Source organism: Labrus bergylta, chromosome 5 (genome assembly GCF_963930695.1).
Source record: "Labrus bergylta chromosome 5, fLabBer1.1, whole genome shotgun sequence".
Classification (NCBI taxonomy): Eukaryota; Metazoa; Chordata; class Actinopteri; order Labriformes; family Labridae; genus Labrus; species Labrus bergylta.
In genome coordinates this window covers 27,214,899-27,240,172 of record NC_089199.1, presented here as the reverse complement: position 1 = coordinate 27,240,172, position 25,274 = coordinate 27,214,899, and the positions used below count along the sequence as shown (strand labels likewise).

Here is a 25,274-nt window from a genome sequence, read left to right as displayed (position 1 = left end):
AGAGTCTCTCAGTTAATTTGAAAGCAACTAATCCCATTCATACACAAGCATACGCTGCTGAGGAATCAATTCTGGGTTAAGTGTCTTGCCCAATGACACATTGGACATTTTGCTGCAGGACCTGGGGATTGAACCCCCAATGTTCTGATTGAGAGAAGATGGACTCTACCAACTGAGCCACAGCCACCCCAGGTCTGAGCATTGATATATTCTGCAGTCCAGGAATGGGATCAGAAGCAGTTCTGTTTGGGTGACTCAAACCCTGTGTTGTAGGATGAAGATTGGAATTGAAAGTGGCTGGAACTTTGGAAGAATTGCGATAACCCTCTCGACTAATTCTCCCCTGTTTTGGTTACGCTGTTTGTCCTTATTGCATGGTTCCTTAATGTATAACAAGTGCAGAGAGTCTTGTTCGGTAACTCTAATGCAACAAAACCAGCTAACTGAAGACATTAACACGCCTTGAGTGCTATCAGGCTCAGCTCTCAGTCTGAGTTCCTCGAAGTGTCTTGCCTTCCATTGCTTCGAGCTGAGTGCAACATTTCAAGCATGCTAAGCCTCCCTTCCATCTAAACAAATGGATAATTCCAATTAAGCATCCTCTGCTGGAGCGGACGTATTACAGCCCACCCTTCAGTTTAATTAAAGGACTCTTTCTGTCTGATTAGATTTGTTCCTTTGGAATTCAAAATGTGTTGAGGAAGCATGTGGAGGGGATTGAAGATGCAATGAGAGCATCAAGTGTCTAAGTTAGAGATGGAACACATTTTTTATAATGAGAGTTGTTTTCCCATGACGGAGGACCTGCCTCAGCGTGACTTTGCTGAACGGAGAGGAGGCCTTCGAAATAAATACCAAAAAGGCACTTTGTCATATGAAAGAGTGTTTTGTTTGTCAGTGCTTTCCAATGTGTTATAAATGACTGTAACTAGAATAATTTATCAGGCAACTTATTGATCCTTCTCAGTCATGGTTTAGATGATGGTACTTTGAGGCATAAGGTACTTTGTCAAAGTAAAAATAAAGGTTGCAGTCATTGTCTATAAAGACAGTGTTGACTGTCAAATGGTGGCACTGATTTTTCTCTTGGGATGAACAAAAATAAACATATTTTCCAAATGTTGATTCTTGAAATAAGTTTTTTTTTTTGCGAGGTCATGCTTGTTCTGACTCCTCTTCAGCAAGATAATGGTCATGATTACCAAACAAATAGAGGTTCTCAGCTTTTTTGGTTACTTGTACCATAACTACCCTACATTTTTTTTTTTTTACCTGTTAAACTTAAAAGCTGTACTTTAATGTTTAAAGGAAAGTCTCCTGAAGCCTCCAATGCAGTTCCAAACTTTTTTCGTCAAACGATAGAATTAAACGCTCGTGGCTCGTAAACACCAAGCAGCAACCTCCGGTGTTGAAAAATGGAGCCGATGTGGAAGTGCAAAGAACTGTAGATCCCCGAGTATCCACAAGACACCCGAGAGTCACATACACCCCAATTAAAAAAACATGTTTACAGCTTGGTTCAAAAAAACGAAATTGGTCTGATAAGTTATTGTCCTCATGGGCACACTCTGCACAGGGAGTGAATTTTAATAATAACTCTGTTTGGTTAGGAGTTATGCATGGCTGGGCCCATGGTTGACTTGATTGGCGGGCGGGCGTGGTGTAATGGTTTGTCAGAGATTGAGGTTTATGACCAGGTAATGCTGTGATAGATGTAGAAAGCAATAGCCTTGTTCTTAGCTTGTCCCCCTCATCTATCCTCTACAGACAAACAAAATGAAATAATATTGATTGCATTTTGTCAAAGATGTTGCTTCATGTCAAAAAGCTCCCATTTCCACCGCAGATGTCAGCCGCCTTTGTTTAGTTTTGGAAAATCGGCTGACATTTTGAAACTCTGGGCTAATAACTACACAACAGTGGCAACTCTCCTCGGCTTTGTTGGATGCACAGGAGACATTCTCTCTCAGGCTGATTTACTCTGTGTTCAGACACAACTGTTGGATGGCACACCAACAACAATAAGCCTGTGCCCTGTAACATTAATTGATGTTTTTCTGGTATCTGAAGAAGGCTCTGTGAGCTATTGCGATGAACAGCCAATCAATAAATAAACTAAGCTTTACTGTCTACGCTCACAGTACAGAAAAACCTGCCAGCTAAAGTTTGGGTTCACATCTAGAGTCCATAGATTTCTAGGCGGTTGTTGCACAGGAAAAGACCACTTTATCCACTAATTTCAAGATTGTCCATTGAAGATGGTATGCCAAAGTGTCCTTTGGAAAGAGACTGATTCCCAACATGCCCCTAAACGCTGTACCATCAAGATAGACATCTGTCTCAATGTGTGGTGTGAATGCTGACATGTAGAGAAAAGCTCTTTGAGTGGTCAAAAGAATAAAGAAGATGGTGTATAAGTGCAGCCCATTTTCCTTTCCCTCGTCATGCTGTCAGTTCAGTCTCCCACAAAGGAATTATGATTCATACGCTTTGTTTGAATGCACATCAGCACTGTTTGTGACTCTCTACATTTCTTTGTCTCATTCCGAAGTTGCTAAACTAATGTGTTGCAGTTATTGAGTTTTCAAACTCATTTGCAGGCACTTTTATTCTCTTTATTTAGATAGATACATTCAGTATGTTTTACAGAATACTGATTATGAACTACAGGGACTTAGCCGTTCTCATTTCACCTCTTAGATATGTGTGTGACTGTATGTTGTACTGGTGCTTTCACACATGCTCAAAACTCCTGAAAACTTCCTGTACTTTTTATGGTTTAGGTGTATGTGTGAACGCAAACGGACACATTTTTCACTCTGACCCCTTCCAGAGTTTTTCCTGCTTGCCCTCTAGTCATTTTTTTACTAAAGTCTGGTTGAGCTGATGTTGAAGTGCAGCAGGAAATATTCAGGAAAATTCACCGCTAGTGGATGGGAGGGAGTGACAACAATTACGTCCTCAATGTGTAATGTCTGTTGATCTGTGGGAGCTTTCTGAACCCTAGTAATGACATCATCAGAGTTACTTTGGCTCATGTCATCTCTGCATGGGCTTTGAGATTATAGAAAGTTTGCATTTCAAACTGAAAGAGTTTGAAAGACAAACGCTTTTAACAAGGAGTCTATGAAGTTTCATTACACAAATATAGGATGCAACAGTGTTTAGTCTTGGTGAATAATAACATGAACATTGGCTGTAGAGTCTCAAATCTCCTCTGCAGAGTTAAATTTTTAACACTTACATGTATTTTGGGTTTCAAGGAGTTATTTGCCGGCGTGATTAGAGCAGTATATTACATGAATCACAGCTCTCACTAGGATGTTTTTTTCGTTGATTATATGCTCAAAAGTTGCTTTAAGAGCAGACATTAAGTATTCACTTTGGTTTAGGATCGGTCAGGAGGATTCATTTCTTCCTCTCAAGTCAGCCCTTTGCTGCACTCTATTTTAATATAAATAATATAAATACAGACGTGATGATTCTTTTATATTGTCATGCACTTCCTCCTCCTGTCCTATGTTGACATGATCAAAGGGCAGTTTTCTGTTTTTCTTCCAGTGAAACGCTGCTTTTGTTCCTCAAAGAAGTAGTTATCGAAGCACAGCATGCCCCATAGAAACCTCGCTCCGATCACAACAGTGTGAGGAGAGTAGAGGAAGGGGAACATTAAGAGCATTAGAGTGCTGCAGTCCGGTGTAACACGGCCGTTGTTTCTGAACTCTGTCAGGGTTTATCCAATCAGCTGTAGAGGTTTGTGCTGCTTGGGCAAACACAGACTGGTATTGATCCGTGTTTTAAAGGCTCTGCTATCCATGTTTTATAAACCCTTGAGATTGTGTTGCTTTGCTTTTACTGAAATATTATCCTGCAAATAATTTTGAAACAAGAGCATTTTTGCTGTGCTGTATGGTTAATCTTCAATATATATAATTTATTTATAGGGTTTTAATTTCTCCAAATCAAGCTGCTGTACAGCAGCACAGTATTATTGCTGCTTTGCCCCATCTGAAGGGTTTCCGCTTTGTAAAGGAATGTGCATAGACGACAGGCAGCACTCAGACTGCTACTATAAATTCTCTCTCTCATATTTATACCCAGCCAGGGGTATCAAAGTTCACTTTTTCTGTCACATGACTCTTGCTGAACCACTCAGCATTTCCTTAGCGTAGTGACTCAGCAGACTGACCCTTCTGTGTTTGTGTCCCTGTGTGTTGCAGTGTGGAAGGTGATGCTCCAGGCATCGAAGTGGGCGCCTCTGTGGACCCCAGCAGCGGCTACAGTTGCGTTCCAGTGACCCACAGTGGCGGGCTCGGCCCCGACCACCTGGACAGCCAGCTCTACGGACACATCTTCCTGCCAGGCCACCAGCGGCCCCGCCGACCCAAGCTCCAGCACTCTCAGTCCATCCTCCGCAAGCAGGCCGAGGAGGAGGCCATCAAACGCTCCCGCTCGCTCTCTGAGAGCTATGAGCTCTCATCAGACCTACAGGACAAGCAGGTGAGGGGATGGAAGGGGGTACACAAACAGGAACAGCCGCTGTTTGTCAACATATTGCTTAAGGGTTTCTTTTTATCAACAAAACATTTTAGTATGAAGCACCAACACAGAAATGTTGATGTGGTAAAAAGCAGTGGCTACTGAGAGAAGTAGAAGTGGACTTAAAATGTCTAAGTCACCAAAAAAACAACTCCATAGCTAAATGCTTTTGTGCTGTCTTGCTGCATGAGTAAATAAAGTTGGACACAAGTTATACTGTGCTACTTCACCTGCATTGACGGACGAACATTTTCAACCAATTTTTTAATAGTTAAAAAATGTGTATTTTCAATAGACATTTTCAATAGTCAACCAAACCTGTGTTTCACAACACTAAGTATATATTTGAACTATGTGTAACAAACAGTGTTGTATGCATCATGGAAATGTTCTAACCAATGCAAAACATTTTCAAACTATTCCATCAATAGTTCTGTATATCTGTAAAACAAAAAACAATAAAATGCCTTGCCTTGTGAATGTTCAGAAACCGACACATCACAGGATTCTGCACGTTTTTACTGCAAATAACAAACAGTTCAGTAATGGGAACCGAATAGTGTCATGTCAGTGAACATGTCTGGGTAAACCTTTGAAATAGATAGCATTGCTTAATGTAAGTTTAAAGAAGTTCTATCTAGTTAAAGAGAGAAGTGTCCATGCTCCTTTAAGTCCACAGTCCTTTTTGCACACACATGGTGCAGGGGAACATGATCAGTGTCATTCTGCTTCCCCTGGATCACTAAAAACAGATTCACAGTTTTATTTATATAAATTTATATTTATATTAGATAGTGGTTTGCTCTATAGCATACTCCAGTCCAGACTTATTCCTTTTCAGTGCAGTCAGTTTCATCCTTCTTTATAGGCATATGGACTTGAGTTCATATCGTAGTTTTTCCAGTCTGACGACTCAAAGTGCTTTCTACAACACATTTCACATTCAACTATTCATACCACATTTAGACACTGATGAGGGAGGCTGTGATGTAAAGTCTCATTAATTTATATTCACACTCCACTAACAGAGCAGCAGGAGCAATTGGGGGTTCAGTGTCTTACCTAAGGACACTTCAATGTGCAACTGCAAGAGCCTGGGATCGAACCCCCGACGTTCTAGTTGAGCTAAGCCACAGCCGCCCTTCTAATAAAAGATGATTAGCAACCACTGTCAATCACAATTGTCTTATTTTTTGCAATAGTTCTTCCAAGAGCAGTTCCTCATCCTTATTTGAGATGTTACCATGTATCAGTCAGACTGGATTTCCATCATAATTTAACGTGATCCATCTTTCCTAGGAAGTCTATTTGAGACTAATAAACCGTCGTTTAATTTTAACCCTAACCCATAAGCTATCACCCCTCTTGAGATTTAAAGGGCATGATTAAAAATTGATTACTCAGAAGCATCATTCTTCATTCTGTCTAATCCATGCTGCCAAGGTGATAATCAGATAAAAGCTGCCTTTGTTCCAGAGCATTATTTTCAAAGCAGCGTTAATTTATGTCACAGACACTCGCCAGCTATAAGCTTAAAAATAGCTAAAAGTCTGGAGTTTGTCGCTTCACACAATGATTGGCTTTGTTAAGGTTGGATTCACGACGCTGATCATCACCACTTTGAAGCTCATTAGCTCTGTCTGAAGTAGAATATGAATTCATGCTTTGGTGAAAGTATGTTTTCCGGGATTCTAATGAGAATGTGGGTGAAAAGCAGAGAAGTAGATCCAGCTGCAAGTTTCTTGAAAAAAAGTAGTTGTATTTGGAACTCAATGCAACAGACATGAGAGAGACCACTTCAGTACTAAGATCAGAGACGAACTGTTTGGCTCAGTTTTTAATACAGAAACCCTTTAAGCCACCCAAGAGTGTGAGATATTTGAAAGGATGAGCAAGGATTCTATTAAACAACCATCCTACCAGATCGTATCAGGTAACACTTTTCAGAGTACTGCTGGTGTTTGTCACCGCTGTTAACACCTGGGACCACTTCCACCATCTCATTTCAGAAGCAATGTCCGTTTTATTTACTTTTTTGACTGTTTTTCAGATGCATCTATGACACCAACTTTCTTTGTCTTTCTGCAGGTTGAGATGCTAGAGCGTAAATATGGTGGGCGTTTCATAACCCGGCATGCAGCCCGCACCATCCAGACAGCCTTCCGCCAGTACCAGATGAACAAGAACTTTGAGCGTCTTAGGAGTTCTATGTCTGAGAACCGTATGTCCAGACGGATCGTCCTATCCAATATGAGAATGCAGTTTTCCTTCGAAGGACCTGAAAAAGTCCACAGCTCCTACTTCGAGGGAAAGCAGGTCTCACTTACAGATGACGGCACCAAGATTGGTGCACTGATGCAGTCAGAGCACGGGGGAGAGATGGGCATGCAGGCCAAGACGCCCACAGCACAGAGCGACTTTACAGACGCTATCACTGAACTAGAAGATGCCTTCTCGAGGCAGGTCAAATCTCTGGCTGAGTCCATAGATGATGCTCTAAACTGTCGCAGTATGCATGGTGATGAAAACCAGTTGGAGCAAGGTAGAAGCCTCCAGGATATGGACAGGGAGGTCAGCTGCCAGGTGAAACCCTCCCACAGTGCGGCAGAACATCGCAAACTGGACGAGATGACGGCGTCTTACAGCGATGTCACTCTTTACATCGATGAAGAAGAACTGTCTCCTCCTCTGCCCCTGTCTCAATCTGTAGACCGGCCATCCAGCACGGAATCAGACTTGCGCCAGCGTTCCCTCAACTCCTCCCAGGACTACTGGTCCCTGGCTCATAAGGATGAGAAAGGGGACACGGACACCAGCTGCCGCAGTACACCCTCGCTGGAGTGCCAAGAGCAACGTTTACGGGTAGACCACCTACCCCTTCTCACCATTGAGCCTCCGAGCGACAGCTCAGTGGAGCTGAGTGATCGTTCCGACCGCAGCTCTTTGAAGAGACAGAACGCCTACGAGCGGAGCCTCAGCAACCAACAGAGTAGTCCCAAACACATCAGCCATGGCCTGCCACCCAGAGGACCTTCCAGGGAGGAGGACGCAGGCCGCCATCGACCACGTCAACTGGAGGCCCACCTGGCCATCAACGGCACTGCGAACCGGCAGAGCAAGTCAGAGTCGGACTTCTCCGACGGTGACAACGACAGCATCAACAGCACATCCAACTCCAACGACACCATCAACTGCAGCTCTGAGTCCTCGTCCAGAGACAGCCTGAGGGAGCAGACACTCAGCAAGCAGACGTACCACAAAGAGACTCGCAACAGCTGGGATTCACCTGCATTCAGCAACGACATCATCCGCAAGAGGCACTACCGCATCGGTCTCAACCTCTTCAACAAGTATGTACACTTCATAACAAGGAATCCAATTATACCAACTCCAGGCTGCTTATGCAGTGCTACACAATCTGGTACACGTACCATATCCTTTAAGGGACTGAAGACTAAGAGGTTATGTAAATTAGATCTAGTTCATTACTTGTGATAAAGATAATTATTTTCCAACAAAGAGCCCAAAATGAAATGAGCTGAAAACAGATTGTCTGATAAATTAGCAGTGACATTGCTTGATACAAGACAGCTGTCTGTTCTACTTCAGGTGCTAATGAGTCTAGGACTCATCGTGCTCTGTTTCAAGCTGAGTGAATCATGATTCCTTTTTAATCATAGACGATTGTGGATTTGGTTTCCTTCATAGCTGGTCTTTAAGTTGCTTTTAATCATGGTTGATCAAGACAGAAGAGAAAAGCAGTTCCTGCACTCAGCCCTCATCCCATCCACCCCCCAACCCCCACTCCCTGCCTCCCTAAATCCTGTCCCTCATCTGACACACACACTTGGCAAGGGGCACAAGTGCAGTGGGATAATCACAGATTTGGATTTTGGCCTCACCCCCTTTTTTTCTCGTTTCTCTCTATCCTCTCCCATTTCAACAGGAAACCAGAAAAAGGCATCCAATATCTGATAGAGCGAAACTTTGTTCCAGACACTCCAGTGGGTGTGGCACACTTCCTGCTTCAGAGGAAAGGCTTGAGTAGGCAGATGATTGGAGAGTTCCTGGGTAACAGGCAGAAACAGTTCAACCGGGATGTCCTCGAGTGAGTTTGCATATTTTTTTCTGTGTGCATTTATACATGAAGATATTCTAAAAGCAGCTTTTGACTTGACTTGGAAACTACGCCAGTGCAGAGACGTTTCGTTCCTCTGCCTTTCAGGAATATAAACCGTCATTTAGTTGCAAATGTGATCTACTCTCATTCAAATAAAGTTCCTGAGGACTGCTAACTCGAGTTACATCCAGGAAATAAACAGAAATAGGATCCACTCAGGAAATTGCTCAGATAAACATACAGACCCTGTGTATATTCTTCAGCTCTTTCAATCAGGAAGGGAAGTTGTAAAGATCTCCTTATTTTTCCAGTAGTTATTCATTGCATCATTCAAATAGCACCTCTATTTATGCTTTAGACTGGACGGACTTATCTGAAACACACTTGAGGCACACCGGCTCTATCGGCCCATTGAGATGCAGTGGAGGATAAGGCCAGGAAAGGTCCGTCAGTGTCAGTTTGACAGGCGTATCTAAAGGGCTCCTTGAAAAAATGTCGATAAATCCTGACATGCAAGGAATCAAAGCATCACGGCTGTGAGAGTTACAATCCTTACTTCAGTGGAGCAAATGTTCTACGGTCCTTTATAGAATTGGAAGTGGATGCTGCACTAAGCAACCATTTTTAAAGAAGTGGAAGGATAAAAGTTGTGTAGTATTGCAGTTATCCTCAGATCTGCTGACCTTTCAGCATCTTTATTTGTGTGTTTTCAAACCTGCAGTTTTCCCCTTTGCTGTTTGGTTAAAGCTCATTAATTTTTTTCAGCAACAGGCAGTTTTTTTTTTACATTAATACCTCTGTTAATAGACATTGCTTTTACAAAAGCAAAACACACTCATACAAAATAATATTGGGAAGCAAGTGAAAGTAACAAAGCATCTAAAGAGCTAAATGTTTTTTAACTGGAGTCGATGAACACAGAAACAGAGCTACAAAGTCAGTCAATATTTCACATTAATACTCCAAATGACTGCTTATGTTTCTTTCAGGTTACTGCTAGAGTATACAGGCATATTGCAAAATTGACTAAACTGTCTAAGTAAATCTTCAAAGAAAGGTATCTTGAGTTAAGTCCTTTTTTTACTTGAAGGGTAACGATTATAGTAATGTTTTACCTGGCAGCAGTTGTCCAGATGTGTTTTATATTGCAAATGGAAAATGGAAAATAACCAGTAGCTCTTGTTGTCTGCCACTGTGTTTAATGAATGTTCCTCCACATAGTGAAGACACGCACACATCATTGAATCCAATTCAGCTTTATTGAACAATTAAATCATTCCCCTTTTTGCATTGTCAGCCAATCTTCCCTCTTATCTGTGCTAAATGTGTGTTGATGGGTTTTTTTTTTCCCAGCTGTGTGGTCGATGAAATGGACTTTTCAAGTATGGAGCTTGACGAAGCACTCAGGAAGTTTCAAGCACACATACGAGTTCAGGGAGAAGCTCAGAAGGTTGAACGGTTGATCGAGGCCTACAGGTAAGAAACTCATCTGACAGCAGAGGACTAAACATACTCTATAGCCTGCAAGGACTCATCAACTTGCACTGACCAAGGGGCTATGTGCTGTTTACTTGTATACTTCACAATGAATAATTGCCAATTGTACAAGCTAGCATCGTTCCACAATCCAATCTAAAACAGAAGTTACACCAAAATCTTCCAATCTTCTGTGAAATTCTCTGGCGTAAGAGCAGCAGGGCAGCATTTCAAAGCCATTTTGAAGTCTTCTCTTTTCATCCACATCCTCACAGAAAATGATTTAGCAGGAATAAGTTCAAAAAGCTGAGGAAAACCTTCCTCGGGGCTGCTGATGGAAGTTATTTGACTCCCCCCACCCCCATTTTTTCCCCCTGCAAACCTCTGGTTTAAAGGTGCCTTCATACCCGCAGAGAATTAGCTTCGATCAGCACCGAGCAAGGACATTTCTGCCTCAGTAATCACAGCAGTCAATGTTACATCGAGGAGATAACGATAACTGATCATGCCCCAGTCCAGATATGATCATGAACTCACTTTATGGTGAGTCAGAAAAAAAAACTGTTAAATGACCTCTCTAATGGCCACAGGCTACTTGTATTGACAGACTTAAATGGTCTGCCTCGTTCTCTGTTTGACTTTTATGACAACTGTATGACTACAGCTCAAACAGCAGGGAGCCCAGTATCTATATCAATATTGATATTCCTGACCAAAAGTGGAACTAACACAGAACACTGACCATGGAGATTACTGATTTATATTGCCTCAAAGGATTGACTTGATATTGTTGCTTTGTCCTTTTATGAAAACATCATTTTTTTGTCACACTGAAGCTCTGTTCAGTGAGGTTTAATGCTGATACAGTGTTCCAGATTTAATTTTATTATAAAAAGGAAAAAGTAGCAGGCTTTATTTACCTCCATAGAGTGTATTTCTTAATATGATGTAGGATCTTGGTTTTAAAAGTGAAAGCAATTTAGGGGTCAAACAACTTTACCAACATTGTCTGTTGGGCTCTAACAAAGTATTAAATACAACTTTTCAATTATGATAACCATCCTCTTTGCAGCCAACGCTACTGCATCTGCAACCCTGGTGTGGTGCGACAGTTCAGGAACCCTGACACCATCTTCATCCTGGCCTTCGCCATCATCCTTCTGAACACGGACATGTACAGTCCCAACGTCAAGCCTGAGAGGAAGATGAAGTTGGAGGACTTTGTTAAGAACCTTCGAGGTACTTTGTTCTCCCTCCCTGCACCTCGTCCAGCTTGCTGTCATAAAACCAATACTGTATAATCTTCAGATGCTACTGTGCAGCTCTGAGGATAAATATTCAGCTCAAATTGAGTTTTGTGCATGCATTCTGCCCTGATTAATTGCTGTGTCAATAAGGTAGTTATTTATTTTTGTTAGTCATGGCTAAGAAATCTCTGCTGTTGAGGCAAAGCACTTTTAGTTGCCTTAGACAGATTTTGAGGGTATTAGCAGGGGCTTTGCGGCATGGCTAACTCATTACTCTGCCTATTGGAGTGTCAGTAATTAAAGTACAGTATTGAGTAGAGAAGAAATATCCCTAGAGAGTTCTGAAGGGCGTTTTGGTCTGTACTGTGAGAAATATGTACTGCACAGCAGTATGTAAGTAAATTCAGGGGTTCATCAGCTTTCATAAATCTGTGAATTAATCATTAATCCTTCTCTCTCTCTTTCCCTCTAATGCTCTGCCAGGAGTGGATGATGGGGAAGACATCCCCCGAGAGATGTTGGTCGGGATATATGAGAGGATTCGCAAGCGGGAGCTCAAGACTAATGAAGACCATGTGTCCCAGGTTCAGAAAGTGGAAAAACTCATTGTTGGAAAAAAGCCGGTACGTTTGAGTTTGCCCTTGAGCTGCTGCACTCGAGAGTGTGACCACTTTTATCTTCCGCCTTCCATTCAGGAGCTGAATCTAGCAGGAGCATGCAGAACCAAATTACCCAGTGTACCTCTGAGCTGTCGCAGAGAGTACCAGCTTTATTCGTAGCCAATGTCCTCTAAGAACGGACGGGAATGAAAGAGCATTCTTTACCTGAACCCACTTTCCTCTCAGCGTGACACATCAATTCTTTGCGCCGGAGACCTTCTCACTGAATGACTGTAATATGTCTCATGCCCCAAGTGTCAACCCAGAAATGTGCTGTCTGACAAGCTTCCTTATAATAAATGACATAAACAGACTGGCATGCACCCGATGATCTTGACGGTGTTTACTTGAATCCCGACCCTTCCCTTTCGGTCCATTGATTCCCCTTCTTTATTAAAATAACTCCACTTTAAAGTGAAAAATCCACAGCAGTTCAAGAGACCTTGATGATATCATAATTGTAAAAGTTGACACAAACTGAGAACGCAATATATTACAAGAAAAGATTGTGAGGGACACATAGATGTTTGCTCTTCGACCCGTAAAAACGAGTTTCCATTTTTCAAATTTTGCCGATATTTCTTTTGAAAACGTCACATGGAATGTATTTTCTTTGATTAATCATGAGTTTGAAATTGCCTTTATGTGTTCACTGATCCCTGCTAAATTATCTCTTACTCCATAGATTGGCTCGTTACACCACGGTCTGGGATGTGTAAGTATTTCTCTTTCTGTCATCAGCATTCTGGTCATGGTTGTTTGGAAATAGCATATTTGTATGATACCCAAAGGCTTTAGGGAAAAGACGCAGACACATGGAAGGATATATCTTTTTGGCAGTCGATATCTTAAAAGCCTTTTGTAACACAAGAAGAAGACAGTGCAGTAATGTTGCTGTATTGTGTGTGCAGGTATTGTCCCTCCCCCATCGGAGACTCGTGTGTTACTGCAGACTCTTTGAAGTGCCCGACCCCAACAAACCACAGAAGTTGGGCCTGCACCAAAGAGAGATCTTCCTCTTCAACGACCTGCTTGTGGTATGGCAAACATCACTTTTCCATCACACTGGGATCACACTTGGGTGTTCCAAAGAAAAGACAAGAGTCTAAACCACATTGCATGCTCTTGTTTTTTTCTTAGGTTACTAAAATTTTCCAAAAGAAGAAGAACTCTGTGACATACAGCTTTCGTCAATCCTTCTCCCTCTATGGAATGCAAGTGCTTCTCTTTGAGAATCAATGTAAGTGCCCTTGAGACTTTCGAAAGGCATCAGCATGCTTTGAACTAGTTGGTTTAAGAACACTTCGAAAGTCAAAGTGTTTATGGCTTTTTGGAATTGCCCTGCTGCTGGGCAGAGTGAAATATTGTAATCATAGAGAGGGACCACTCGTGATAAACTGTGTATATTTAGATTGATGAGTACCTTGTCAGGCATTCTCGCCTGCCCAATGTTGTTCTTACTCTTAAAAAAACAAAGTCTCAAGCTCACATAAATGGACTTCACTTATATAGGGCTCTGCTGGATGTCATACAGTAATACATTTACTGTTGACAGAGGCTTCTGTACAAATTTATTTTTACATATCTTCACATTTAGAGATAACTCCAGGTGTAATTTGAGGTTTAAGGTCCACAAATGTATTGCAGAGGACCTATTCTCTTACACAACTAATCTTTTGTAGCATGTACCGCCGGGTTTTAGAGACAACAAACAAACCCTTGCTTCGTGTTCACTTCACCAAGTAGGCTTAAGGTTGTTGTGTTTATTATGTATTATTATGGGGCAGTAGTTGTTAGAGTCATCGTCTCTCAACTGGAAGGTCGAGGGTTTCGATCCCAAGCTCCTGCAGCCACATGTCCGATGTGTCCTTTGGCAAGACACTTAACCCCGAATTGCTCCCGCTGCTTCGTCGTCTTCGTATTAATGCTTCTGAAAGGGATTATTTACTTCTGATAGCCTCTACCATCAGTGTGTGAATGTGTAGGTGTGACATGCTATGTAAAAGCACTTTGAGTAGACAGAAGACTTGAAAAGCGCTATACAAGACCAAGTCCATTAACCATTACCATTTATGTGAAGTTACAAAAGTCACAGACACCAGGTTTAAATATCATAATATAAATGAAAGGAGTGAGGTTTCAGACAGTGTTTAATGATCCAATAAGCATTTCATTTTAGGCATACTATCTCCTCTATCACAGCAGTGTGATAAGTGTTTCTGTGTTCTCCCATAGTGATGTGTAACACGGTGTTGTCCTCACTCTTCAGATTATCCCAATGGAGTCCGTCTGACCTCGGCCATTCCTGGAGCTGACATCAAAGTCCTCATCAACTTCAATGCACCCAATCCTCAGGACCGCAAGAAGTTCACCGACGACTTGCGAGAGTCTATTGCTGAAGTCCAAGAAATGGAGAAGTACAGGATAGAATGTGAGCAGAGGAGTCAAGTCTTTGTCTAGTTTTCATCCTGACTATACTTTTTATGTCAGATCAAATAAATATTATAAAGGAGAAGACTCTTCATTAATGATGACTTTGCATGTTTGTCTCATTTTACAGCTGAATTAGAAAAACAGAAGGGGGTGGTGAGGCCCAGCATGTCCCAGTGTTCTGGGTTGAAGAAGGATACAGGTAATGGGAACCTGAGCCGAGGAAGCCTTGACGACAGCTACGCCATTGGTGAAGGTTTGAAGAGGAGCGCCCTCAGCAGCTCCCTCCGTGACCTCTCAGATGCAGGTAACATTTAGTGTTGCTCTGGTGACTATCATTAGTTCTATTCTCGTCCCTATGCTAGACAAAGTAGAGTGTTAATACCCAAGCTGGATCCTGGCATGATACTATCCACTCCTTTTTAGATGTTAACTGATTTGGAAACTTGGAAGAAGCTGAGTTCCTGTTTTCTTGTTGGGTTTCAATTTGACTGTTGGTCACTTCAACTGGGCGCTAATGCTGAGCGTCTTAGTGATTACACCTCCTGAGCCATAAAGCCAGTGAAGCAGGGAGATAGAGATGGGTGTATTGGCTAATGGGCACAGGTGTAATTTACTACAGACTATCACCTAATAATCCTGCATCACTGGCGGGGGAGGAGGCAGCGCTATGTGGGTCACTGTGATCAATTTGAGCGTCTTAGCGGTAAGAGGAATTAATGTTGTGTGGTTGATTTAGGCAGGGTGTACAGAATAGCCTCGACACTGCAGACACTGCTCTGCACGAACACTCTGTGACCTCAACACAGGGTTCAAACTAATAAAGCAAAAAAAATTGAATTTAGCTGTTTGCTTTTGATGCTTTTTGAATGAGGCCAAACACATTTGAGTGCAAGTCTTTATAAAGCCAAGCCAAAACTGGATTTTGACTATAATTCCTTTAGGGGGATGTTTGTGCATCACTTCATAAAATTAAATTTGCAAGAACTGACGTTTGTTTACGTATAACTGACTCAACTGCATTAATAAGGCTCCCTCTACACTTCCAAGGAACTCTAGGTTTACAAGATTAGTTTATATGAGGTCAGTTTACCGGTCATGGGGAGTGCTGCTCACTGTTTGAAAAGAGTTGTATGATGTATTCTGTGCTATCGAGAATCTAGAGAACCCTAAAGATGTCCAGAGGGTAATTTTGATTTGGACTTGGAGGCTACAAGTTACGAGCAGAAGGTACTTTTTAGAAAGCTGGAGGTGTGGAGTTTTTTTTTTTTTTTTTTTACATTAACAGAGAGGGTCTAATATAATTACTGGCCATATTGGAAATGTAGGTTCCAGAGTTTTTTTGATCAGGACATATTTTCTGGTCTTTGATGTTGGAGATTTTAGTCTCTGCTGCATTTATTTTGTTGAAAAGCAAAATTGCCAGAATGCCCCTATAACATCTCAAGACTTCATGTCTTGTTTTTATGAGTAGATGTTTCAAGATTGAAGCTAACATTGTAAAGTGGTAGCAGTGACTTGCTTCTTCCCTATCCTTTAGCCTTATTCACCTCCCTTTGCCATACCAACAGTCTGCTTCTAGCTAGTAATGTGGCGCTTTTTGTCACCTAAGGGTGCTAGCACCAACTCCTCACCCCAGTAGACAGAAGGAATATTTGCACGCTGAAGTGTTTATCAGTTGGTCTAATCTGTCATGTTACATGTTCTGGGCAGGCAAGCGTGGGAGACGCAGCAGTGCAGGATCACTAGACAGCAATATGGAAGTAAGTAGGACGCAACTGATGCTGCGCTGTCCTCTGACTTTATGTTGTTCACTTTGAACACACTAGTCTCTGTCTTTTGTTTCTTTGTAGTGGGAGTTTTATTCTGTTTGGTGGTGTTTTTTGTTGTGAGCACATTGGTCACTGTGCATGCGCATTGGGCTGAGGAGAATCACCTGCTGCGGCTGACACATTGATGTACAAAAGCATGACACGACTAATAACACTACTGACTCACATTCGGGTTGTTGATGTTACACTCACCTTTCAGCTTTCTTCAATCGTCCCATTCAAGCCATTTCCTCAAGCCCTTTTTTTTGTCTAATTTAAGAAACCTGGCTGTGATTTTTCAGTTTAAGCTTCTGCATGCTCACACAGTTTGAAGTGACACTTTCACACTCCTTCCTTTCACCAGCTCATTACCTTGACAAGTTATTCCTCTTAACTTCTTTCTATCATCACATTTAGCTAGAAATGTAATACAGTAATAGTTCAGCCAAGTAGAAGGCACAGCAGTGTTACTATTAAGCACACGGACGAGCTAGTAAATCAGTGTAACTAACTGTTAGCAGATAGCTAAATCAGCTTGATCCATGTTTTGAGAGGAGCCTAAGCTATAGGTTAAAACATCTTGTTTCCTTGAACACAGGTGGTAAGTAGGTGTTTTAGAAAGCGTGGATGCACTGAATAAACGAGTTAGCTGGCTAACATGCCAGCTTGGGTTAGCTAAATCTTGGATAAGAAATAGGGAAAGGGCTTCTTTAGCATTTAGCTTTAAAAAAAGGGATTATTATTCAATATCAGACGTATGAGATATATTTTTCTTTTATAATTTAAACTTTTAGTACTCCTTATTCCTTATTCTGCCCTAGGGACATTATCTAGAACTTGAATGGAAAAGTATGCAACAGAAGACTCTTGTATTTTTCTTGGTATTTTGGTCATTTAAAAAATATATATTTTTCATCCTGTTGACGGTCCAACAATTTAACAAACTATTATTAGTTATTGCAAGTGTCAGTTAATTCTGTCAATTTAATACAACACAGAAATGGTGGGGTGTAGTTTTTCAATTTAGAGTTCCAGCGTTCATATCTAAAACTGCAGCAAAACAAATACAGCCCTCCTGTTAAGTGTTCCCTCAGAGGCTCTGTTTCGCTAAATTTAAGGAGGCACACTGCCACAGAAACAGCTATAAATAACTAAGCAATATGGCAGAATCCGTAGTGTCTAGAGATCATTTTTTTTGCTATCTTTGTAAAGACTATTTCCTAAGGAGCATGGGCACCTTAGTGTTAGCTTGTTGGGGTTCAGAGTACTGCAAGACACTTGGTTTGAATATGGTTACATAGCAGTCTGAGCAACTTTGTATTTTATTTGCAGAGCTGTTGCTATGTTCAAACAAACAATGTACTAGTTTTCATCCCGCACAAAAAAAATGGACAGCTGGTTCACCATTCAGATATATTTGCTGAACCTCAAGATCGATAAGAAACCTTTCATGAACAACTATAGGAACATTACAACTTGTGCAGTCTGCATGTTATGCATGGCTCTGAAAGAAATGCTTCATATTCACAAACATTTATTTTGACTGTTCTCTTGTCATTCTGTGTAACTGTGCTTATATTTGTGAAGTTTTTTGGGGTTTTTTTTGGCTCAGTGGGACTTTAGAAACATCAGAGCACATCAGTTACTTTGTGTACAGTTTACCGGCTGCAGCTTCAGATTGTTCTGCAAAGGCTCAAAAGTGAGGCCACATAAAAATCAAAGAGAATACTGTAACCTTGGAAACTGGATAAAATGCTGACAGAAACTCACAACAGCATCGGCAGTCAGCGTCTCAAGACTTAGAAGCTGTTTGTCTGCGCATGACAGATACAGAGGGGCTCGTATAAGCTCCGCAAACTGAGCCTGCGAACAATTTAGAGAGAAAGTCGACTGTGAAATGTTAGGAAGTGTCGACAAACAATGCAGTGAAACGGGAAAAGGAAACAGAGAAGCTTTACCACAAGGCAATATGGGCAGTCATGTGAGATTTGAGATCAGCTGTAGCCGGTACTGAAGTTTAAGGGAGAATGTAACACACCCTAAAAGCAAAAAAAAAAAGAAAAGTTTATTTCTGTACTGATGTTTCATCCTCCAAAAATTCTAAAGCTGGTCGACAACTATGATCTGCACAAACCTGGGAAAAACTAGAGACAGGGAAGATAGAAAATTACTAAAATTCATTAAATTTAAATGAATGCATACAGAGAAAGAAAGAGTGGAGGCGGCAAGAAGTCTTATAAAGTCCCCGCGCAATCTTAACTTCTAAGTCTACCAAAGCAATGTGAGCAAGGCTTAACAATGAGCTTTATCCAAAAGGAATATTTTAAGACTAATCTCAAACTTAAAGAGTGTCTTCCTTGTAAAAACTGGAAGAATCCCGCCAGAGAAGAGCCTAAATATCTAAAGTTATGCCTCCCATACTACTTTTGAAAGTGTGCGTACCAAAAATAGGCCTGCTTCCTGTAAGAACAATGCCTCAGAGGGGTAGTAGATCACTTTAAGCTCTTCCTGCTGTCTCACTTCTGTGGTCTGACCGTCCTCTCTCTCTTGCAGGGGTCCATCATTAGCAGTCCTCACATTCGACGGAGAACTCCTTCCAGCCGAGACTGCCCATCCCGCCACAGCGGCCAGTCCCTTCCCAATTCCTCCTCTCTGCTCGGATCTCTGTTCGGCACCAGACGGGCGAAGTCCCCCAGCCCGACCCCGCAGCCAGTGCACCCCACCCTCATCTCCCACACCCCTCACCCCGCCAACTTGCACCACACAGCCCGGTCGGAGACAGACACGCCGGTCCCCATGCACCCGCACCACGCCCAGTTCTGCCACATCACCCAGAACCCCCCGCCTTACCACCACCACCACCACTACCACCCGCCGGCCCACTTGCAGCACCCTCCGCACCAGTACCACCCGACCCCCTCGCACGGCCAGCAGCCGCCCTTCCTGCCGCACGCACAGCACGGCCACAGTGGCCACCCGGCACACTCCTCCCACGCTGCTCATGGCGCCCACCACCACGGCCCGCCGCCAGCACCCTCCCAGGCACCGAGCAGCACCAAGCCCAAGCACAGCGGCATCAGCACGGTGGTCTGAGACACACAGGGGCTCTCTTTTCTGCTCCCTGACTGAACTTTGATTTTACCCTGAGGCTCTCGGCTGATGATGGGCTGGGTATGTGAAGCCAGAAGAGATCCTGTGCCTCCTTTTTAAGCATATTTTCTTTACACCCGTGACATGGGCAGAATATTCAGTAGAGACACTTTTCCTTCTCCAGTTGCTTCTTTCATTTGATTTCAAGTCACACTTCATCGTCTGCTTGCTTTAACAGCAACGGGCGCCGACATAAGAGCATGCACAAAGACCACAACTACTGTTTCTCCTCCACAAATTAAAGAAATATGATCAAATATCTCGCTTACAAGTATTTTACAGAAGACGTAAACAGTAATCTTGCAAAGTGAATTCATCTAGTGCAAGGGTAGCTAGACAGACAGATAGACGGACAGTCATCCTCAGCAGTAGCTGTACGAGTATTTAATGTAGCGTTAGCTCACAGTGCACTGTGATATCTCTGTTAGCAGTGATCAATGTGCCAATTTACTAATTTAGTCACAAAAAAAATGCTTTATGTATATTGTGCATAGTATTTTGTAACAAATAATATCAACAGTTATTATTCTAATTATAATTACTACAGAACAAATGACATCATTCAATCTCTCAGTATTATACTCGCACATAGGGGGCGTAGTTTCACTGTTAAGAAAACAATCAGAGCTTTTACTAGTTAGTTCATTCAGTGAGCTGGAGCACTATCTATTGCCTTGAGTTAGAGCTCTTTTAATGGAGTTGAAGGCTGATGCAGACTCACACAGCAGCCCTGATACAGTCTCCTCCAGTGACTGCACTCTCCTTCGGTCCAGAGTGGTCTCTGAGGAAGGAAGCCACAACGAGCCGCTGAACAAACAGATCTATCTAAACGTCCACCCTGCAGTACTGGCTGCCTGTCTGGCATCATTTTATTTTTTTTAAACTATTTTTTTAGAGTCCAACAAAACTATGAAAATGCTCTATATGTTTTTACAGCAAACCTGGTAGGATTCTTTGATTCTGTTCTGCAGAAGGAGGAGATGGGGAGGTTTTTGTGTGTGCGTGTGTGTGTGTGTGTGTTTGTGTGTGTAGCAGGGAAACAGCAACATGACTGTAACAGTGTGTCTCCTGAGGTGGAAGCTCTCAGCTGGCTGAGTTGTGACCTCTGTGTCCCTCTTGGGGTTTTATTGTGCGTCTCTCAAGCGGCACGCCTGTTGTGCGGTGCTGTTTACTCCCTCCGTCTGACTTTTCTTTTTTTTCCTCTGAGCCACACGAACGACACAGTACAAAAATCAATAATTATCATTCTGTGATGGTGACAGCTCTCTTATGCCTCACTCACCACAAATGGCAGTTTTATATCAAGCATTTTTCTGACATATTTATGGGATGGCTGGTTATACCTCAGGGCCATCCTGATCACAGTATCTAGTGTGTGTGTGTGCTGAGCGGTGGCAGGGGGGGGGGCTGCTGTGCTGGAGCGTATTTTATATTGAAAGCGATAGACGCGGCACTTGTTTTATTTAGTTAATATCAATGGCAGAAGTTAGTCTGTATCTGCTAAAGACTATGAGATGGATTTTTTTAACATGTATGTGCAATATGTATTTACTTTTTTTTCTTTTGTCTCAGAACGGCTGCAATCCGTGGCTGTTCTATTTGCTAGTTCAGTTAGTTTTGTCTTTTTCACCCTTTGTCCTTCGTCATTTCTTCCTCAGTGTTTCAGTAAAGTATCCACGTGGATTTTGGAGGGACTGCATCTTTCTAATTGATAAAGAACGATCGAAGAAAAATACTAGCATGTAACAATGTATTTGAGGCTATTTTCTAACTGTTGTGTATCCCAAAAAGCTATATCAGTGTTGAAGAAGATATTTGTTGAGAGTGATTTATTTGTACAACAAAAAAGAAAAAAGTTTTGAATTGTTCCGACCCCCCAAAAAACACAGTGCATCAATCGTTCGAATCTCAAAGTAATCACAGTGGGTGAGATGAATTCTTAGAGCGGGCGTAATGAAAGTTGCTCTCAAATCTGAGTGATAATAGACAGGCAGCTATAAGTGTAATAAATGGAACTCTTTTATCACCTTATTTATCACCTCTCCCTGGCAGTACATTACTCTTTGCAAGTCAGTGTCAAGTAGATCGCTGTTTTTCTTTCTGCAAATTTTATAAGGCACTCTTTTTAAATGGTTTATAAGTTTTAATGAGAATAGTTTACTTACGTCGGAGTTGGTTAACGTTAGTTTAATTCATGTTGATCAGCTCGTTAATTAATCCTTATGAGCAAGAAGAGTAACTTTTTGGTTGCCATGTGCACATATTCCCTTTCCAACAAATAAAATCCACTGAGAAAAGACAAAAAGATGCTGTTTCTCCCAGCACATTTTGTATATTTCTTGATGCTGGATGTCTTATAGCCATCCTTTTTTTTAAGCTAGAATTTACTAAACAGATAAACAGTCCTCAGCATGTGGGTAGCCTACCACCTCTAAGTGTAGAAACCACAGTAGGAGGTAGCTAAAGACATGAAGAAGAAACCAAAATAACTCTAATGATCTGAAATGTACATTCTTTATCATCTTAAAATCATACGTTAAGTAAAAAAAGCCATTTCTTAAAACCTATAAACCCTCTATGAAGTGTGCCTTATTACAATGGTACTGTTTAAAAAAATATATATATATAGATATATATATATATATATATATATATATATATATATATATATATATATATATATATATATATCTCTCTCTCTGCCATAAATACAGCGTTTCAAGCATTTCAATCCAGTGTAGTTTCATTTCTGTGGAATCAGAAAAGTGCCAATATTGCATGGTCATTACATCGTAAGTCAGATTAACACCAAGTCCATCGGGGGACCAAATTGAATTGACCCGCCACAAATCCGCAGTAGACCGCTCACAACGTCTGTTTTAAGACAAATGTCTGATAATAAAGTTATTTTATTTGCAGAATAATGACACAGACAGACTAGAATAAAGGTAGCTCATCACAATGATGCCGGTCCTTTGAGTTATACTAAACAAGTGTGTTTTCAGCCTCGACCCTCCAGTTCCTTCAGATGACTGATGTATTGTAAAAAAAAAAAAAAAAAACCTGTCCAGATTCCATGTGAGGTTCTTTGTTGCATGCCATTAATGCCTACCGTTTCTTTTTGTATGTCTCCTCTTTTTTCGTTTTTTGTCTTTTTATGTGTCGTTCTGTTGGGCACCAGGCTCGACTGGACCCCTCAACTTTCAGTGTAGCTTTGATTTCTCTGACTGATGCTTGTTTACATTTAGATGATTTCTGGCCTACTATAGTATTTTTTTCATTGAAAGTTATCCTCTGGCATGCATTTTCCCTTTTTTTCCCCACTGTACAGTATAAAGACAAAGCAGTATACTGCGGAGTGTAAATAAAAAACTCCACCCGGAGAAAATCTAATGTAACTCAAGGAAGCGGGTTTGAAAGGGAGGACACATGAAAAGGGTGGGCCGATAGTAACGAATGAGAACATGTAAATAATCTGTAAATTATTATTAATATAATTATTATTATTATTACTACTCAATGTCTGCAGTTGCATTGAAGCTGCATTCCTGCTCCCTCTGATATCGACATAATCATCGACTGCTTCTCTCTGCCTCCAACAGGACTGAATTATCATAGGATCTAGAGATGAACAGCTAACTGTTACACAGTCAACACAACTTCTGACTTATTTCCTGAGAATCTCCTGTTCCGTCACACTCACAGCCCACTTTTTGAAGTCGAAGCGAAGGGAGGAGTGCTCTTATTTTGTTATGCATTCTGTTTCTAAGTAGACAAAACCCCATTGATGTAAAACTAGTACTGTGACGATGTTGAGAACGCAAAATAAAGCGATATATACTGTTAAACCTGGTGGTTATCGTGAGTGTCTTTATTTATTCAGAGAATACCATTTCTTCATTTAATGACTGAGTTATTGGAACCTCATCTTCTGTGTTTTTCAACCTAAAGTAGTATGCACTTATATACTGCAGTACGATCTTGTGACCACTCTTGTCCAGGTTTTTCTTTACTTGAAATGCTCTTTGAGTGCTTGAAGAATCCAAAGGACACATTAAAGACAAGGTTGATCATTTTCTCCAGATACACTTTTTTAAGATTTTGTTTGAAATTGTCTTTAGGTCCTGACAGAAATTAATAACTCATGTTCTCTGAAAAAGGAATGAAGAAAATCTGTAAGTCTGTAAAAACTTTGACCAATGTCTGCCACGAGGTACCAATCTGATGAACCAATCAGACGCCTCCCCGTCTCCCTGCTCGTTCTCTAATCCTTGCGTGCACTTGCCCACACTCAAAGCGCGTCACCGATGACAGTCGTTGCCTGTTGTGAGTAGTAAAATAGTCACTTTTAAAAAAAAACATGTATTATGAGACATGAGACGACGTAGTTTCTACACAATGCAGGAGATGAGCTGAGGTCCACTTCTGGAGCAGCGGCGCTCGAGCATGTAAGTGAGAGGCGTGGCTTTTGAGCGAATGTTACTTTCAAAATCGTGCTAGTTTTCGAAAATGAACAACCCTTCCTTTAAGATTTACAAACTGATCTTCCCATAGGGCCACATAAAAGGCCTCTCCATCCACTAAAGATACATTAAAGTCTTTGGACCAAACTCCTGAGGGCTTTTCTATCTAGAGTCGTCCTGCAACCCTGGGACTGAAGTTGTACTTTTGACAGAGCAGGCAATGCTTCACTATGCCTTGGATGGCACAGCAGATCATTGGGGGTCCAGTTGCTCAAGGATGAGCTGGGAAGAAGACAACCGGTGCTATACATATTTGACCACTACCTATTGAGCCACGTCCTCCAAATATAAGCACACAAAGAGCAGATCTATAGCTCTTCATAAAGTAAGTCTGAACTGTTTCATATTTTGCAAAGAGTCAGACATAAAAGAAGCTGAATTCATATTAGAATAAATCAGTTTGAGTCTTCCTCCAAGCATAATGTTTTTATGACTCAGTCAATATAATTCTTTATGATCACCCCCAAGCAGTGGGCATGAACCAGATGTTTTGAATACCAAGGTCTTGAGCCCAAGTTCACCTGGCTAATCAGAAGGGCAATTCCAATAACTTGCACATGCTCACAAGAAAAGGCCGTTCAATTAAGTTAATTGCAAAAAAAAACAACTATTTTATTTCCTTAAATATGGCAACAGTGACTTCCTCACGTTTAGATGATTCATGACGCTGTTGGTGCGTGAGTGCAGAGCAATACCCTCCTTTTTACTTTTATGAACCACACAAAGGTCAAGTGTGTGGTGGTTGCTGCCTGATAAATGTTTTGCCTTGATTTGTCTTCATGGCACTAGTAAATAGAAAACGAGGGATGTGTCTTGCAACAAAGGGTAACAGTTAAAAAAAGGTAATTAAATATAAATATGAAACATCATTTCCTTAAACGAGCCTATTAAAATGAATGTAAAAAGCAACTATTTGAATAAACCAAACACAATTGAAGTTGTTGCTGGTGATGAAAGTAAAACAGTACAATACACTGATTCTTTCTCGGCCTTGTGCAACCAACATTCCTGGCTTCCTGCCTGGCTGTGGCAGGTGGTCAGAGTGACAGTCTGCCCTGTTTGTCTGTCCGGCCCTTGAGGTTGGAGCTAAAAATAGATCTCGGCTTTGAGGGCCACATCCTCGGTGACAACAGTGCTACGTCACCGTGCAGCTGGGAGGGGACGAGCACAGGACTTCATTTCGTCTGCCTGCAAAATACGTTTTTCTGTTGCACAACTTTAACACTCACTGATAGGCTATTTGCACAAAACCGCTGCATATAATTGTCATATAGCTTATGTTTGTATTTTCTATATCCTCAGCCTAATAGTGTTTTGTT

At 41.5% G+C, this 25,274-nt stretch overlaps 1 protein-coding gene across 8 annotated transcripts in view; it reads left to right on the top strand.

Moving 5' to 3' along the window:
• Positions 1-23,280, top strand: part of iqsec1b (IQ motif and Sec7 domain ArfGEF 1b) — a 196,437-nt gene extending 173,157 nt beyond the window's left edge. For 6 of the 8 annotated variants that reach the window (XM_065955338.1, XM_020632714.3, XM_020632713.3 and 3 more), the window contains 13 exons: positions 4,221-4,500; positions 6,628-7,889; positions 8,486-8,647; positions 10,013-10,135; positions 11,208-11,374; positions 11,866-12,005; positions 12,727-12,756; positions 12,953-13,078; positions 13,182-13,281; positions 14,311-14,472; positions 14,602-14,778; positions 16,185-16,234; positions 18,836-23,280. In XM_065955338.1, coding sequence (XP_065811410.1) covers positions 4,221-4,500; positions 6,628-7,889; positions 8,486-8,647; positions 10,013-10,135; positions 11,208-11,374; positions 11,866-12,005; positions 12,727-12,756; positions 12,953-13,078; positions 13,182-13,281; positions 14,311-14,472; positions 14,602-14,778; positions 16,185-16,234; positions 18,836-19,375 — 3,319 coding nt within the window. In that variant the 3' untranslated portion in view covers positions 19,376-23,280. Of the gene's footprint in view, positions 1-4,220; positions 4,501-6,627; positions 7,890-8,485; positions 8,648-10,012; positions 10,136-11,207; positions 11,375-11,865; positions 12,006-12,726; positions 12,757-12,952; positions 13,079-13,181; positions 13,282-14,310; positions 14,473-14,601; positions 14,790-16,184; positions 16,235-18,835 lie in introns of those variants that run through there. The other 2 variants (XM_065955341.1, XM_065955342.1) reach the window with 2 other exon arrangements.
• The last annotated feature ends 1,994 nt before the right edge of the window (positions 23,281-25,274 follow it).